Consider the following 19013-nt stretch of genomic DNA (forward strand, 5'->3'; position numbering starts at 1 on the left):
ATGGTTAAAAACAACATCTATAATTTACATAAAAGAAATCAGATTTCTGAGAGAAATCAAGTTAAAACAATAAATCAGATTTTGATTTGTTGTCAATCCAGTAACCCGGTCACTTTAAAACCTGTGTTGACCTGCAGCTGCTCAGGACTGAAGAGAGACCAGGTTCTAGGGATGTGCAGAGGGACCAGTATTTATATTTGTATCTGTATTTGTTGAAGCAGCAAAATTATTTGTATTTGTATTTGCATAAAAGTGGAAAGAGGCTTAAAAATTTTGTTTTTGTTTTTATTACGCTTTTAATTTTAGAAAATTAAAGTGTTATAATAAGTGTTCATGAATAAACTACCTTATGAAGGAGGTCCACCTCATTGCAGACAGAACAGCGTGTAACATGTAGGGAAGCATTTCAAAGGCGATTATTTCTTTGCACTTTTCATTTATTGCCTATTTTTTTACAACCTAACTTCATGGAAAGGAGAAGAGGAACAACAGGTTATGGAGAGTCCCTTGAGAGCACTTCACATGTGTCAGTAGTTCAGCTTTATCTCTGAGGAACCCAAATTAGGAAATGTGCGTCATGTAGCAGGTGGATGTGACTCCCCTCACTGAGACCTGCTGATAGACGTAACAAACTGAGATAACGATGTAACCAACCTGCATGCTGGAATTTGACATGTTTTTTTTTTTCTTCTCGAATACAAATAATTAAAAAAAATATTTGTATGAAACAAATATTCATACAAAACCAACTATTTGTGCTTTGCCGAATAACGTATTTGTATTCGGGCACACCCCTACCAGGTTCTGTAGTGAGAGAGTGCAGGATTTCCATACAGCGTCTGAATTTCACTAATAACCGTCGCTGTTGTGGATAAAAAAAGACTTATTTAGACTTCCAGCAGCTACTCAACCTTTAGATCCTTTAACACTGTTCTGGTTCTGTCCCAGTCTGACTCTGCGTCCCTTCCACCAGTGCACCAGATGCCCTTGGACTTTCTCCCCTGTTTGTTGAACTGGACTTAGTGTGAGAAGGCCCTTGTACAGGAAATTGAAGTTTGCTTTCACACTAGTTGTTTTCTTAAGGAAATGTGACTGAGGACTGTTGCTTGCTACGCACTCGCCCTCATAGAAAAGTGCAAAAGTGAGGTGAAACTCAGAGCGACAAGCAAACAGTCTTTCAGTGCTATTTTTGTTGTGACATGCAGCTTTAATATGCAGAAACACTCCACATGTTTATGTCAACAGCAAAGAATGTTTCTAGTTTTTAAGGTTCACAGGTTGGCGATGTAATGCTGAAGTTTATTTGTTTGCTAAGTATGATTTTATGTGTATGCTGGGTTTTTTGGTTTCCAGTTTGCCAGTTTGTGTTTTTTTTTTCCTCCTGTGTTCAATCAGCTTCTTTCCCGTTCTCCTCTTCATCTCCTCATTCTCCTCACGTGAGTTTCTTTGCCCTTCTCCCCACCTGCACCTCATCTCCTCATTAGTTCAGTTAGTATATTAAGTCCTGCTTTTCAGTTTGGTTTTATTGGATCCTTTGTTAAGTCTTGTTCTGTATTCTGTTTTGTTCTGATCTGCCGGCTTTGTTTTCGCCTGCTCGAGCCTTAAAATAAAGAAGTTATTTTTCAGCTTTGCTCAGGCTGAAGTCTCCTGCGTTTAGGTCCACCTGCTACGCTCCACAAAACAAACACTTTGCAAGCATTTCCCCCCCGTTCCTGTCTGAAAGCAAAGGCAGAACGTGCATTTGTGAAATTCGTCATGCTACCCCAGTGACTTCCTTTATATCTCTATAAAAAAAAAACCACTTTCTACAAGCATTTCTGCATTTTTCAGATTCTTCTCTAAAGCCCTTTTTAAACTATCTTTCAAAAAGTGCTACTTTACACAAATAAAGTTAATTATTAGTAGTGCTTTTTACATTTTGTGTCAGTTTTTATAAGAGTTTGAATTAATTTATTCAGGATACAACGATGCACCGCTTTGTCTGTCTCTGTCATGCCTGGTCGCATGTACAGAAACCACATACATGTGCTCTACAGCAGAAGTTTGTCCGTGTTAACCAGACTTCTCTAATCTCTGACCGACATTATGCAAAGAGACTTCCTTTAAGGAACAAGGGCCCTCGTTTCCTGATGACGATCATTCTTAGAAGTGTTTTCTAAGAGCGAACACTTCCACGAACAAGTATTTCAGAGTGAGCGCACACGTATGCCGTTAATCACTTCTTCACATCGGCTGAAGGTGACAGTAACGCGCTTTCTTAAAGGTACTTAAAGCTGCTGTAGAGCAGTTTTATTATGAGTGGGTCCCTGCTTTCTGGTAAGTTACACTCAATATCAACATAACTTTTATTTCTTTGCAAGAAAACTCTACAGGACCCCTTTATATGCATGTAAACACTTATTTAATCTAGATAATGTATCAAAAAATGACTATTGATTTTCCTAGAAAATGGTTCCTCTTATGGACTGACCAGAGATCTCAGCATTCTTGAAACGTCTTCATTCTGATTTTTAACAACCCAAGAACACAAAAACAGTTTTTAGAGACACACACAGATGGCAGCGTTACAGGCCGAGGTGTTGACCTCCCTCTGACTGAAAGGCTCAGCGGACGTCCTGTTTACTCGTGAAGCTCCTTCCTTCTGAATGAACATGTGACAGACTGCGTTCTTTGTCTTAGTTTATGTTTGTCTATGTGTGTGAGGGAAAAAAAACCAGAAAATAGATCTGAGTAGGAGGAAAACTTAAAAAATTGTACTTGATGAGTAAAGTTGAGAGTTGTCAAAACACTGAGGGGAAAATTCAGAAAAATAGTGAGGAGGTGAAAGCAAATAAAAAAACATAAATAGACATAAATGTGTTTTAAAAGTCTTGGTTGGTTCTGAGAAAAAGAAGAAATGTCTCAGACAGACAGACAGCGGGTATGAATGAGTCCTCAGTTGTCTGTTAATGACCCTTAGCCTGCGGCTGCAAACAGAAGAATCCCTCTGGGACCATCACTCACACACCACATTATTTCATTTGGCAGCATTATGACCATTAGAGGCGAGCGTTGGCCTTCTGCTCTGAGGAGATGATGTTTAAGTGGCAGCCACTTCTGGCCTTGATATGTTTCAATTACTGAATCTCTCCATGATAACTCAGAACACAAGAATCTGTTCGCTGCGGTGATGAAATTGTTCAATTTTTCAGTATTAACAAAATACCGTCATAAAGTTTTTATATGGAACAGCTGCTGTTTATTCCAGTGGATGAATTGTTACACTATTAACTCATTTTCTGTGCGAACGTTCACAGTCTCTATCCGATGTCATTCAGAGGCTATAACTTCCAATAAAATATTGATCTTTTCTGTGATTATTATTGATCAGGTTGAGCATTTTTCTAATACATAAAAGTCCTATTGACATCTTTAAGGTGTGTTCAGACTGAAAATAACAGTTGCTGGTTTGCAGGAAAAATAAACACAGAACATTAAATTAAAAAATTACCAATTTGCACGATTCCTTGTGTTTATTATTATTATTATTATTATTATTATTATCATTATTATTATTAGTAGTATTATTATCATTTCTATGCATTAGGTGATGCTGTGATTCCCAATCTGGAGGCTGGGACTTCTTAAGGGGGTCCAAAGATAAATCTGAGGGGCCACTAGATGATTAAATGGATAAAGAAAAAAAAATCTGTTAAAGAAAATTGTTTTTTTTTTCTCTCTTGTGAAATACTGAAAAGTTTTATGTCTTCAGGCCTTTAAAATCCTTCATATGAGACAAATCCAAGATGAAAAATCACTGCGACCGCACCAACATCATAACCTGTGCTGAAGGATCGTCTTTTCACAAGACAAAATGCATTAGATGATGTCTCAGATTAGATTGTTCATTACAGTAACATTGCCCAAACAGTTACAGCCCACATACAGCACTCCTCTCTATATTTAGTCTCTGTTCTTCCAGGGAAGATTTATCTAACGTTCTTTCTAAATATCCCCCCTGCTTCACACTAATATAAATACACTCGCTCACAGTAACAACACGAACAGTTTGACTGAGCTTTAATAAAAGTAAAATAACCTTCAGCTCTGTTTCAGGCTCTGGAAGTTGTTTGCAGCAGCTCTGACCTGCAGTAGACGGTGTTCAGCTGTTAATTACTCCTGCATGTTACACAGATGCCACATGAAAGGAGGTAATTTCTGACATGAATCTGAGTGTTTTTGTTTGAAAAGTGTTTTAGCATATAATCATCAACAAGAAATTGAGAAAATTATGTTAAAATGTAAAAAAAAGTAGCATCATTTCCTTGCTAATGTTTGTAATGAAATATTGAAACTGGGGCTAAAACATTAGAGTGGAAATAAAATGATTGTAAACAGAGGACGCCGGACAGAAACAGGATGTTGTCCGCTGACTTCTGGTCGTTCATCATACGTCGGATGACGTCATGTGCAACTGTGTTCAGTTGTGTTTCAGCCCTCTGTGACCTCTCGTCTGCTGCACACATCAACACATCACGGCATGACGGTGATTAATGTCAAACACCTGAGATACATTTTAACAGCACCAGAAGTGCACGAGAAACACATGTTATATACTGTATTCCTCCTGTAATATATGCTGTGTGCTTGATTTGAAAGGTTTGTATGAACCAGCATCTTTTAAATCACTTTTACCTTTTATAAAAAAGCTTTTTATTAATGCTAGTGAACTGTTTTATTCACAACATGTCTTATTTATCTTTATTATTGTTGTTTTTGTGTTATGTTGTTATTGGGTTTTATACTCAATATTTTGATTGTCTGATTTTATTTGCCTCTTTTTTATATAATCAACCATATAAAATACTTCGTAACTTGGTTTTGAAAAGTGCTGAATAAATAAAGTTTATTGTCTGTGAACATAAACAGATAATACTACGGAGGCTGGGAGGGGCCACAGAGGAGAAAAAAACTAAAAATCAATCATTTGTACTCTCACTCTAACTATTTTGCCTTTTCCTCTCTTGTAGAAGTCACCAAACACATTCAGTCAGTTGGAAATGTGAAGAAAGCAACGAAGAAGACATTTCCCCCGTGACCTCAGGTACTGATCCAAACTGGATCCGCGGCAGCCAGGAAGGGCTCCACAACGGTCCGTGTAACGCTTGTCAGTTCAATTTCCCATAATACATAACATATATACAGTATATATACAGTTATACATCCAAATCCACAACCCTGAAGCTGAGTTTTCATGAACTGGATGACATCTGCATGAGGCATGAAAGTGTTTAAGGTGAAAAATTTCCTTTATAAAAAGATCCTTTATCATATAACCTGTAGAAAACATTTAATATGTGTTGTTCTTAAAGTATATCCACATTTCTAAGACCAAGATCCAAGTACGTCAGATGAGAGTATGGCCCCTCCCAGGCTCTGTATAATACAGTTCTTTAAATAAAAAACATACTTTTCAGTGTAGTTTTGTGTGTTAAACGATCTATCAGCATATTAGGTTGTTTCATTAAAAAAACAACTAAACCACCTTTTTCCACTTTTCTTATAATTTGTACCAAATTGCACCACCGCCTCTGTAAAAATGACTCATTAAATACCTGCAGATTTCTCAGAAAATTTCCAGAAAATCATAAACGTACTGGGAATATCCAAAATTACTTCAAACATGCTCTGCAGTCATAACTGAAATCACACACACACACACACACACGCGCACACACACACTCTCTGGTCTGAGCAGTACCTGCAGGCTGTGTTTGTGGTTGCGGTTGAGCTCCAGCAGACTCTCTCTGGAGGCTCGGGTAGACGGGGACAGCGAGAAGGCTCTCTTCATGTTGACCGCTCCCTGACACAACTTCCACTGGATACAATACGTCTCATACAGCTCCTCCACCTGCAGAAACAACAGACAGACAAAGATGTTGTGTGTTCAGACTGAGAAAAATACAGTCAAACAATAATCTATTTCTTTACAGCCGCATTAAGACAGTTACAAAGTCAGCCTACTATCACCTGAAGAATATATCAAGACTTAAAGGACTTGTGTCTCAGCAGGATTTGGAAAAACTTGCATTTGCAACAAGCATTTATCTTCGGTAAACTCGACAACTGTAACGGTCTCCCTGAAAAATCGATCAGACGCTGCTGCTCGAGTCCTCAAAGTGGATCACATCACTCCAGTTCTCAGATCTTTACACTGGCTTCCTGTTTCTCTCGGCTTTGCTGTTGGTTTATAAAACACTGAATGGTTTAGGGCCAAAATATTCTGATCCGCTGCTACGTTATGAACCATCCAGACCTCTCAGGTGGTCTGGGATCAGGTCTGCTTTCTGTCCCCAGAGTTAAAAACTAAACATGGAGAAGCAGCGTTCAGTTTTTATTTTTATGCTCCACATATCTGGAACAAACTCCCAGAAAACTGCAGGTCTGCTGCAACTCTCAATTCTTTTAAATGACAGCTGAAGACTTTTCTGTTTGCCTTTGATTAAACCAAATAATTATTCATTTCTTACACTGCGCTGTAACTTTTACTCTTGTATTTTATACCTGTCTTGTTCTGTTTTAGCTAGGTTTTGTTTTCTATTCTTTTGGCTCTTCAATGACTGTTTTTGGTCGTATTTAAACGTCCTTTCTTGGTGTTTCTTCTGCACTTTGTCTCAATGCTTTTAATGTTTTATGTAAAGCACTTTGAATTGCCCTGTAGCTGAAATGCGCCATGTAAATAAACTTGTCTTGTCTTTATTTACATGAAACTCAGCTCCGGTGGAGACACTGTAGGCTGTACTTTGCATGGACTGTGGCTGTTTAAGCACTCAAATCAAATTTCCTCCTCATTTAAATAAATAGATTAAGATTAGATGAGATTTAATCTATTCAAAACTGTTTAAAGTTCTCTATTTGAATGAATACATGAATAACTGTCCCTTCATCACTTGATCGCCATCATCTAAACTCAAGATCAAACCCTAAAGCAGAGAGTTGAGGCAAACATGTAAAAAACAAACAAAACAACTTTTTTTTACCTTGCTGATTTGAAATTCTAATCTTCTTATGTATCTCTCCACCGCTCTGATCTCCTGTGAAAGCAAAACATATGATATGAATACTTTTTTTCAGTGTTTACCTATCTGTATACATGTAAGTCTTTATTTAGTTGAGCTTTAAAAGTTTAAAGTCTCTTCAAGGCGATTTTTATGCTGTACTAAAGTGAAGTGAAACCACTTCCTGGCTGGGAGATAAGATAACTTATTTTAAGCACATAGCAGGTCCATATTTGATTAAATGATAACAACAACACATACGTGAAATGAAATGAGATACGACGCATTCAGTGTTTGTAGTTTTTGGCATCATGGTGCCATTTCTACTCAGTCAGCGCTGTGCAAACATTTTAGGCACTAAAGGTAAAGTCAGGATGCTTAAAAATAATGAATTCATGAATAGTTTTTATTTAACAATTAATTTAAATCCAATTAACTTGATACAAAGTTGAGCAGATGGAAGAAACCTCAGTTCTCCTCGGTTCACCTGCCCACAGTGTTTCAGGTACTCGGCAGGTCGGTTGTTCCTGCATCTTGGAGACGTTTCCACAGTTCTTCTGTGGATTGAGGCGTCTCATTTGACTTTGTCACTGAAGGTTGTTCTTTATGACTCTGGCTGGATGTTTGGGCTCATTGTCACGCTGCAGAATAAATCTGGGACCGATCAGACGCCTCCCTGATGGTGTTGCATTATGGATAAGAACGCAAACATCCAAAGTGCCTAAAACTTTTGCACAGTGCTGGTATGGCATCGGTGTGACATTGAGCTATGTGAAAACACTTAAAATATGTTTTGGTTTGACTAAAAGAAAAATTGGTTGAAAATGTGGATCTCCAGAGAGAAACGTGTCTGTGGCTCTGGTGCAAAGATTACCTTCTCCAGATCATACAGAAAGGCCTGGAAACAGAGCAAAAACATCATTATCATCATCATCATCATTGTCGCTGTCACCATAACCACCCACAAAACAAATCAAACTATCCCCACACCCATACATACATATTTTGCACAGAACCCACCCACCAACACACGCTCACACACTCAGTTTCTTCCTCTCGCTCCTCACCAGTCTGGAGTTTCTCTTGGTTTCTCTCTGCTGTGAAGACAGGAAGTCCATCTCTGCCTGGTGACCCTCCAGATACTCCCTGCAGACAGTTACGTCAGCATCATGTGAAATTCATAGTGAAATCATGAAACATTTGAAGCAGAGCTGCAGCAGGCAGCTACACTCCAAGCGGCAACCTCCGGGGCTGTAAAATGAAGCCAATGTGGAAGTGCCAAAAACTGCAGTTCCTTGAACGGCCACTTGAGGCTCCAAAAGCGAGTCAATCCCCATAGACCCCCATGTTAAAATGCCCAACTTTACAGCAGAAATAAACATGTTTACAGCCTGGTACGAAAAACTAATTACTAATTTCCCCTTTCATGACAACTGTACAGCCCGTACAACCCGTTTAAATGTTATTAAGCCGTAAAGTTCTGCATAATGAAGGACATGGCTGCTTTGAGTGACAGGTCCGCCAGCCGCTAGGTGGCTTGTTTCAGCCATTCGGCCCGCCTCTTTGCCCATTTTTGATTGGCTGGAAGTTGGGCAGAGTCATACACTGCCAAGATGGCGACGGCTGGAACAGCTCGCTTTGAGTTTCAAAACCGCTCTTCAGAAACCAACGGTTGACGTCACGGTAACTACGTCCATATTTTTATACAGTCTATGCTACACTCAGGACCCAGTGGGGTAAACATGTTTTCACCATATTTACCAGTTTCCAGCTTGTAAAAACCACTCTTGTCAACACCGAAGTGGTTATTACAACTTTCTCATGTTTTTCTGACTTAGCGTTAAATATTACAGAAATTGATACTTCATCAGTCAATCAAGGCAACTACACTCATCTCTTGTTAGTTTGGTAAATGCAAATAATGTTTACTCGCACACAACAATGTTTATAATGGAAAACGAGATTAGGAGTCTACAGCAGCACTAACAGCTCACTGAGCTCTTAAAGCACAGCGGTGCTTTGAGCTAAATGCTAATGCTAGCATGGCAACATGTGACAATGCTAACAAACTGATGTTTGCAGGTATTGTGATTGTCACCACGTTAGTTTACTGTGTTATCATGCTCACATTTGCTAATTAGAACAAAATACAAAAGTGCTGCTGAAGCTGATGGGAATGTTATTAGTTTTGGTCATAAATCAAAGTATTTTGACCTGATGACGGCACTAGAGGAAAAGTTAAATTTAAGTTATTATGATTCATCCTGTGAATGTGTGTACTAACTTTCATGGCAATCCATTCAATAGTTGTCGGTATATTTCACTAAAAAACTAAAATGTGAACCTTATGGTGGCACTAAACAAAAACTCCGAAGTCAGAATGATTCATCCTCTGGGGAACATGAATGTCTGTACCAAATTCCATGACAAAAAACCCCCCCAAAACCCAGAAAAGAGCATCCTATCCCAAAATTAAGTTGTTGAACTGTATGTTTGAACATTAGCTTATGAACTAAAATTTAAGAGTTCTAAAGTTTTCTAAAGTAAGTCATCTTAGTGTTGAGAGGGAGACAGTCGCAGTTATCTGTATACTGTATTCTGTATACTGTACAGTTGTGTACGTACTTGAGTCCTTTGCGTAGCGCCTGGAAGACCCTGTCGACCTCCTCCGGCTGCATAGACCAGATAGCTCCTCCTCCTCTGCTGGGAGACAGCTGCATCCTGGGAGATTTACCTCCGGCTATGGCTTTGGAGCGAAGAGAGGTCCGAACAGAGGACTGCCTAAAAACACAGATACACAGACAGAATGAGATAGTGATCCATCAGCAAAAAAGCAAGTTTCAGTTTCAGAATTCAATTGAAGATTTTCTTCAAGGCATTTCATATTAAACAACAAAATATGTCATTTGTAACTGCTCTCCTGAACAACAAATATAAGCATTTTCTGATCTTATGCCTCATATCGGCAGGAGAACATCATCATTTGCTTCTGGCCTCCAAAATAGTTTCAAATCACTGTTGGAAAAATAAATCAGTTTTATGGTTTGACAACAGTATGGTCTGGTTAGGGTTAGGAAATGGTTTGGGTTAAAATTACAACTTTGTCGTATTTGTAGACTTTGGTCTTTGTTGTCATGGTTACAATAATAACCATGCCTGGGAATGTTTGGTGGACGACTGTGGTCATGGTAAAAAACAATGCCTGTTGAGTGTTGGTGGCAATCTCCAGTGTTTAAGTCTTCGGTTGATCCATTTATTCACTCCAACGTTCTTCCTACACGTACTTTGTCGCTCTAGAAAAACGACATCTGACTTCCTCCTTTGCTCATGTCTCTGAAGTGAAACCACTTTTTTAGTCACATAGCCTTTTGTTTAATTTAATGAATTAATGTAACTGACAGCGAAAACATTTTTTTTATAAGGACAATTCCTTAGAAGAAGTATTTATAGTAATGTCAGATCAGGCTGAGATTCTCAGATGCGATGAAATAAGATTAAAAAAAAAGTATTCAACCATTTTTAACCTCTTAACATCCACTGAAGCCAGTTGTAAGCAGCTTAGCATCACATAGTAATGAGCAATTGACACTATTTGGCCACTTGTAGATGTTTCGGAGAGGTTCGGGGACACCAGTGACACCACAAACTAAAAGTTCCCTAGATCATTTAAGGTTAGGTCTAGAGATCTGGGATTTTATGGTTGATAAGATGTAGAAGGTATGTGGTGATATGTCTGCATAGTTCTGGCGTAAAGCTTGTCCTAGTTATTGTTATTCACATATGACTCATTATAGACGAGGACCAAAAACAACTCTTTTGAGTCATATTTGAACTGATGTAGTTTTGGTTTTGTTTTAGCCACATGTTAAACAAGCACATTTCCAGAAACTAGAAGATGTTACCTTTCAAATGAAGGGTGGATGTTAAAGGGTTAAGCAGGTACTTTGTGTGGAGACAGTAACACACAGAATGTCAGTGTTCAAACATACATCTATAAACTGGTGTATCAGCCATATTTCTGTAATTACGGACTATATTATGGCTATAAAAGTGTGTTCATGATGTGTGATATTTGTCGCCTCTGTCAGTGTGTGTGGTGCGGTGTGTGTGTGTGGTGTGGTTTACAGCTGAGTTGTGTTGGGTTCCTGTCAACATCAAACCTCCATATTAAGAATCACGAGAGACCACAAAGCATTGTGCTGTCAGGACGGGGACTCACAAGATGCTCAGATGACTAGAGACAGTGTGAATGTGTGTTTGAATATTTACGTTTTGTTTTTTTTTCTTTCTCTCTCACACACACACACACATACAGGAAGTACATTCCAGCTCCGCGTCTCCTAAAGTGACATTTTGTTCTCCATCGCTCTCGAGGGACCGACGGTTGACATCTGTGTGTTTGTTCCTCCTTCGATTAGAAATAACATCTTACATTTAAAGTCTGTGGTGCGTTCACTGTCTGCCCGTCAATGAGGAACAGGCTCGTCTGAGGGTGAAGGGATTTCCCTCCACATGCCATCAAACAGTTTAGCTCTAAATCTTAAAGGACGAAAACAGATTTTATTTTTTTCTCCTTTATTGTTTTACATTGTGGAAAAACATTTTCCACAGACGGATGATCTATTACTGTCAACATGAGCCCAGATTTTGGTCAAAGTTTCTGTTTATTCCTGCTTTATGTTTCCTGTCATCCTGACAGATACGGGAATAAATGAGAGTCTCCTCTGGGACGTAATCCCTCAAAAATTTATCGCCTTACATACTTTTGTTTTATTTAGACAGCAGTTCATTTAAAGTTTGTTTGATATTGTAGAAGATGTGTTTTGACCTCTTGAAAATCTACTGAGTGTTTAAAACATACCTTGAATAAATGTAGACAGCACTAAATGTCCAAACGTAAAGTAAAATCACAACACATTATAAAAGAACACCATGCTACCTACTGTTTTTTGGGCAGAGCGTGCATTAGATTTATTTTTGCATTTTTACTAATTAGACCCAAAAAAAGGAGTCTAAACTTTCTTAAATGATCTTAACCAAATCCTAATACTAAATCAACATTTTCCTCATTTAATTACCTGTTTTTAGCTCAGATTACACTGCAAACACAATTGAATTTGGTGTGTTTACACAGGCAACTAAACGAGGTGCCACATTTATCTTCAATCAATGTGATGTGTGCTGGTTGGCCAAACTGAACTTTAGCAAGCAACATATTCGTGAGACCCAGCTCAACATACCAGTACACCATCGCCTGAAATGGTTAAATAATGCCATATGATTTTTAGTGTTTTCTTTTTAACTTTAGGATGTGTCTTTTTGGGTTTACCACAAACTTTCCCAGCTGTGTGGATGTCATTAAAGAACCAGACCACCTGCTGCGGTGAGTAAACTGGCATTTGGCAGCAGGGATATGCAGAGAGCCCAGTATTTGTATTTGTATCTGTATTTGTTGAGGCAGCAAAATTATTTGTATTTGTATTCGTATAAAAGTAGACAGAGGCTTAAAAATCCTGTTTTTGTTTTTATTTAGAAAATTTAAGAGTTACAATAAGTGTTCATGAAGTGTGAGTCAGTAGCTCAGCTTTATCTCTTGGGGAACACTCCCAACTCTGGGAGTGATGTCCAAATTAGGAAATATGCGTCATGTAGCAGGTGGATGTGACTCCCCTCATTAAGACCTGCTGATAGACATCACAGCGGAGCAGAGGAGAGACACTGAGATAGCGATGTAACCGACCTGCATGCTGGTATATGACATGGTTAATTTTTCTTCCTGAAAACAAATAATTTTTGAAATATTTGTATGAAACAAGTATTCGTAAAAAAAACCTCACTATTTGTGCTTTGCCGAATAACGTATTTGTATTCGGGCACACCCCTATTTGGCAGCACAATATACAACAGTAGCTTGAGAAGTGTAAAATATACTTGTGCATATACTTGTATTTCTATTGTCTACAATCTAATCAATAACAGTACAACGTTTCAAATCCAGATTGGCTCTTCGTCAGGTAACAGAGGCATCAAACTGACTCAGGTGTGTGTCATGGAATAAATAGTCTTTGTCCCTTCTAGTGATGTGGCTACAAGCCCAGAGTTAGAGCACATCTCCAAGCCAGATACAAGAAAAAAATATATTTTGATGTGTAATAAAGAAGAATATTGTGAGTCCACAGAGTAACTATATTTTTCTTGGACAGCACTTGGACAAGAAAGATGTGCGTGTATTATTATAAACTGACTGCCTATAATCAAATTAAGACAGTAAACCGCAGTACGTGTATAAGCTTAAACCACACTTTTCAATGTTTATTTGATCTGTTTTACTGTCAGTAAAATCAACCAGTCAGCAGAAAGGTTGGACATCCTGCGGAGGACATAAATGAAATACAAAGACATGATTTCTTCATCTTTGTTAGTCATTATTAAATCTCTCTATCTCTACTGACCGGTTGGTTTTTACTTGCGTTCTCATTGGCCGTAACAGTCTGTCACTCACCGTCGTCGTCCAGTCAGAGAGCTGAAACCGGTGAAGGAACGGCTCCTGTGGATCAAACCTCCATCCGAGGGAGAGTCGAATCGCAGCTTCACCGACATCCTGAGGAGACGCAGAAAGAGAGAGAAGAGTTGAAGGAGTACCGAGCAACACTTTAATCATATCTGCGGGGCGTTGCAAGGAAATAAAAGTTCCCACCCTTTAAAATTCCCAATTATTATTTCCCCTTCGATCCCAATTAACTGCACCCAGCCACACACACACACACACACACTCCCAGCTGAGTCATAGATGATGCTACAAGTGATTGATCTGTTGATGGATCTGTTTCGCCAGACCTCCATGACTTTTACAAGACAGGGAAATTCAACCACACTATTTCCAAACCGATGAAATTTCACAAGTCTCAAGTTTTTTCCACCCAAACCAGCATTTTCAAACATAAACCGATTTCAAATGGCTGCCTCAATATTTCCAAAGATCTTGTTCTCACAAGATTCTTTAACAATATCCTCTCCGGACCCCCGAGTTCCTGATCAGACAGAGTTGTGGCTGCGCAAGAACAATGACAAGCAAAAAACTGGTCAGAAAACGCTTTGAAAAATGATTAGTTTCTGACAATGATTGCAACTGTAGTTGAGTGGTGGTGGTATGTGAAGAGGTAAGAGTAGCTAATGAATATTAGTAGTTTTGTGTTTAAATTTCATGCCTTTTTATAATTTATTATTGTTGTTAGCGGTTTGAACTCATTTACTAACACACACAGACATTTGTACATCTACTACATGTGAGGATCCTCACTGATATAATAACCATGATGCCCAACCTTAACCATTACAACCACACGCCTAAGTTTACCCTGAAAACAGGTTGTAAACCCAAACCAGACAAAAAGTCTTCACTCTCAAGGTCTAAAATGCAAAATTGCTCACAAATGTTAAAGAACAAGATTAAAAACTCTCACACGCACACACAGTAAACCTCAAACACAACTTCAGTTATTCCCCCAGACAGGAAACAGAGTTCCAGCATCTCTGGGACACACCAAGAAAAAAACAAAGCCTCAGACAAAAGAGTCACGCTAACTACATTCATGTGCATACAACCATGAACGTGTACACAAACATGTAACATCCCTTGGGTCTTGACTTTATCAAATCATAATCACTCTTTTTAATAGTTTGATTTCATATCACATCAAGCCGGGTGCCTCAGACGGCAGAGTGTCATTTGAGGGTAAAGTGTTCATGTGTCACACTCACAACAGGCTTCGTTTGGCCTCTTTAAAGAGTAAATACACCCTCAAAAAGTCTGGCAGAGCCCTCCTTCCCAGACTATTTTAAAAATGTAGCGGAGGAGTAGGAGCCAAATATGAGGTGTGGCTTGTCATGTGGGGGGTTTTGGGGACACTGAAAGACCACAGCAAAGTGAGGACAGTCACTAGAAGCACATTCATGGCCTTTTTCTAAAAGTTTCTGTGTGATACCTGCGTTGTCGCTGGGCTAGCGGCTCTCAACGAGAGGCTCTCAGGTGTGTGTGTCTCTTTTTTAAGAGCCAACATAGATGCAACTCAGGGCCCAGTGTCCAAACCAAACAATAATTCAGTTTCTAGATGGCAGTTCCAATTGCAAATATACAAAGTCTTCCTCAGTCTGGGGCACCAAATGAGTGGGACATGTTCTTTTTTTTCTGTTTTCTTACCAACAGGTTCGCTTGTATACAGCTTTTGGAAATACACCCTTTTTCTCCCTTCTTAACATTTTCCTCTCTTTCTCCCCATTGACTTGCATGGTTTTCATTTGGTTTGATTCTCAAAGCCTTACTGGTCGGTCAGTTTTCGCCCAACAGCCACCACCGCCTTGACGCTCACTTGCTTTTTTTGTCTAGAGGACTTTGTCTGGGCTGGTGTTGCTATAGTTGCACTTTTTTGGCGGAGCTCCAATCTAAAATCTCGCCTGGGGCACCAAACATAGCCAGGACTCGCCCTGGTCTCACTAGAATGAATCAGAAAAGAGCACAATACTGATGCAAGAAAAACGACCAATGCTCAAGTTGAACAGGCATGACAGCTCTGACTGTAGTTGTGATTCAGACAAAATTGAATTATTCTATAAAAATGTGGCCACAAAAGCTTTTCCTTTAAGACAGTGAAGAGAAAAAATTGCGGTAGAAAATAAAAATGTCAATCAGCGATGAGGAGCAGGCGGTATTAAAATAAATCTCATCATGGGTAGTTTGCATACACAGATAAATGCGCTGCAATTCCACAGAAAAACACTGTGTGTATCATCCTATAGTAAAAATATGTTCTCACATACACGCAAACACAGTCTGAATGCCATCTGCTCCGAGCCTCTCATGTGGTTCCTGTGAAGTATGAGGTTGGTTGGAGTTAAAACAACAACAACAACAACAACAACACTATTCTTAACACGGTCGTCAGTGGTTTTTTTCTAAATGAGTTCAGAATGAGTCACTGTTGAAGACTTTGTAATGGTAGTTTACTATTCCTGAATATCTAATATGGAAAAAAAAAAGGATCAATAGTCCAAACTCTAACTCAGCATCTTATTTAGGAACTGATGATGATGATGATATGTAGCTAAATGTCATGAATGTGCAGTTTTAGTGATTGTCTTGGCCAGTATTTCTTCCTTTTTGTTTCCTGTGCACCTCATCCACACTCAGAGCCCTCATAAATAAGATTTGAACCAATAACATGTCAGAAATATGCTGCCAGTGAAAGTAGCTCAGGGTAACCCAGTTTGGAGTCCTGACCCAGAATGTAAAATACTCTGGCCCCTGATGCCAAAACCAACAAGCAGTCGCCTAGTAACCACACATAACACATGGGGATGGAGAAACCAGGTCTGATGATTTTGAACCAAAGTTGGCCAAGTAAGCGCCTACTATACTATAGTACACAAGCCTTTGTTGCTCGTTACCCTCCACCTACATGTCTCCCAGTAGAGGAAGTCAGGAGTAAAAGGTTTTGGTATTTCAGGGTCAAAGAGTCCCATGACAACAACATACATACTTAAGATGAAATATGATTGATATAAAAAAAAAGGTTTTAGATGAGGAAGCTCTGCCAAAAGCTCTGAGAAATGTACGTTTTACTTTTCAAGGCTATAGGTGTAATTTTATTGGGAGACACAGGAGACATATCAACCTTGACCGTGTCCTATTACGATTTGTCTCCCTAAATAAATTCTATCAACTGTCTGATGTGATGGAAAGTAAGAGTGCATTTACTCAGAATCAAGAGTCTTATATATATATATGCACATTTTTTTGTCTTTCTTTCGTACTGCTGATATTCTGGGTTATCTTATGGATTGTATAGGATAGGCAAAAATAATAAATTTTATATTTATTTGACCACTGTACCAATACTTTATAGATTAAGATTTTACAGTTCAAACAATACAATGCATTTTAAATTATTGTTAAAGATCAAATCAATGGTCAGTTGTTAACAGTTCCACCAAAGACACATTTCAAACTGGTCAAATTATCAAACAAACAATGAATTGCGTCTTGCTCAAGGACACTTGGACACATTGGCAGGAAGAGCCGGGGATCTAACCACCAACCCTGTGGTTAGTGGAAGACCCGCTCTACATCCTGAGCCACAGACCCTTTGGAGAGGCCCGATCCCGAGGTTGGGAATCTCTGAACTGAACTACCGAACTATATATATAAAGTAGTTCAAACTAGCTCCACCTGGAGCAGCTACAACAGTACCATGCTGCTCTAACACTGATGTGATGTGTGTACTTCTACATTGTGGTGCTGCTACTTTGACTTCTTCACCACTGACTGTCTGGGAGAATCTCTTCAAACTCAAATTTCACTCAGTCTTTTGAGCTTTTTCATCAAAATGGCCAATTCACCATTTTCACTTAACTGAATTAATTTATCATTCAGTCTTCCATGTCTTGAAAGGTCGGCTTAAATTGTGGAGTTTTTGTTATTTAAATGTTGTGGGCAGTATATATTTATGTGTGTTTGTGTGTGTATAAGAGGCATTTGACTACCAAGAGATTTAGATTCATGTGCTTTATAAACCTGAGAAGAATTTACTTCAGAGGCATTGGTAGGAAAAAACTTTGAACTACTTTTTTTGCTGAGTATAGGCTTTAATAAATGACAAACTTGGAGGGATCAGCTCAGCTGTATTCAGCTGAGTGCAGCAGAATAACACAGTTCAGTCTTGGCTGAGTGCCACATTAACCAACTGTAACAAGTGATGTGAGGAATGTAAAACACATCGCGCCTTCAAACAAGCATAAAGTCTATTTCTGCTGTCTCAGTTACATCCATCAACACCTGTCTGCTCAGTTACAGTCTCTGGTTGTACACACAACATTTTTAAAATATATCAGCGCACAAAAATCACCTGGAAAAAGCTTTAAAACCACATCATGTATTTGTCTTGTTTTACTACACACAGATGAATGTCTGCATGTTTGAGTCCTACTTCTGATTAGCAGAAAGAAACTGCTCTTTAAATTCAAGTTGTTGAGAGCTGATGAGTCCTCCTGCTCTCATGTTGCATGAAAAAAAACACAAGACGTGTTCCAACTTTTTCTCTAACTTTGTGTTTGTTCAGAGGAATTTAGGGATTTCCTCTGAACCACCGAATCACCGCCACACGTGACCATGAAGCAGGGAGACAAACAGACTTTCAGAGAGGAGGAGGGAGAGTTGTGCTTGTTAGCTGGATTTTAAAAGGAAGTAACAATCAGTGTAATGAGTAAACAAGAAAGAACGATAGATTGGGTGTTATGGAAATGGGAAAAATGAGTAAAACTGCAGACAGACAAGTAATACTTTGAAAAAAAAAATATACAGTACATTATTAAGGCTCCCTAAACATCCTAAACATCTGTGGAGAACAAGCAGAGCAACGCACACACATGAAATGTCCCAGATCTCCTTTAACAATGTTTAAAATCCTGACACACCCTCTACTCCTGTAAATGAGCTGTTTAAAGGAGCTCTGGGTCACACACAGCCGCACAGCTGAAGCTGCTTGAGACCTCCTCTGTTTACACTGAGAGAGAGAGAGTCTGCTGGAAAAAGAGAAATAGAGCAGAAACATGGTGAGAAGTCACATCTGACTGTAGGGAAACAGAGGAAAGAGGGAGAAAGAAATATAAGATCTGAGCAAGGTTCATGAATGGAGAATGAACTCGTTAGTCAGAAAGTGTCAAACCATTCTTAAATTTACTAGTTTGTCTAAGAAATAAGCCGGTTAATATAAAGATGGACGTAGCAAGGTGTGATGTCACCTGTTGGTTTGGAGCTGGTTTGAAGGACAGAGTAGCATCTCATGTTTGGCGCCATTTTTTCCATTGGAGCCAGAACCTTCCAAATAAGGAGTGTGCTAAGCTAATGCTAGCTTACTGGAACAGTGAGCGCTGCACACTTGGGCTACCATTAACTACTTTAGCTAAATTGTGCTAACAGGG

At 39.0% G+C, this 19013-nt stretch overlaps 1 protein-coding gene across 1 annotated transcript in view; it reads right to left on the reverse strand.

The window, feature by feature from the left end:
* The window catches only part of ripor3 (RIPOR family member 3), an 82898-nt gene that overhangs the window by 24219 nt on the left and 39666 nt on the right, over window positions 1–19013 (reverse strand). The window contains exons 2-7 of the mRNA XM_044349627.1: window positions 13540–13638; window positions 9663–9818; window positions 8105–8183; window positions 7912–7935; window positions 7020–7073; window positions 5741–5890 (exon numbers count right to left, since the gene is read on the reverse strand). Coding sequence (XP_044205562.1) covers window positions 5741–5890; window positions 7020–7073; window positions 7912–7935; window positions 8105–8183; window positions 9663–9818; window positions 13540–13637 — 561 coding nt within the window. The 5' untranslated portion in view covers window position 13638. The remainder of the gene's footprint in view (window positions 1–5740; window positions 5891–7019; window positions 7074–7911; window positions 7936–8104; window positions 8184–9662; window positions 9819–13539; window positions 13639–19013) is intronic.

Source organism: Thunnus albacares, chromosome 4, assembly GCF_914725855.1.
Source record: "Thunnus albacares chromosome 4, fThuAlb1.1, whole genome shotgun sequence".
Classification (NCBI taxonomy): Eukaryota; Metazoa; Chordata; class Actinopteri; order Scombriformes; family Scombridae; genus Thunnus; species Thunnus albacares.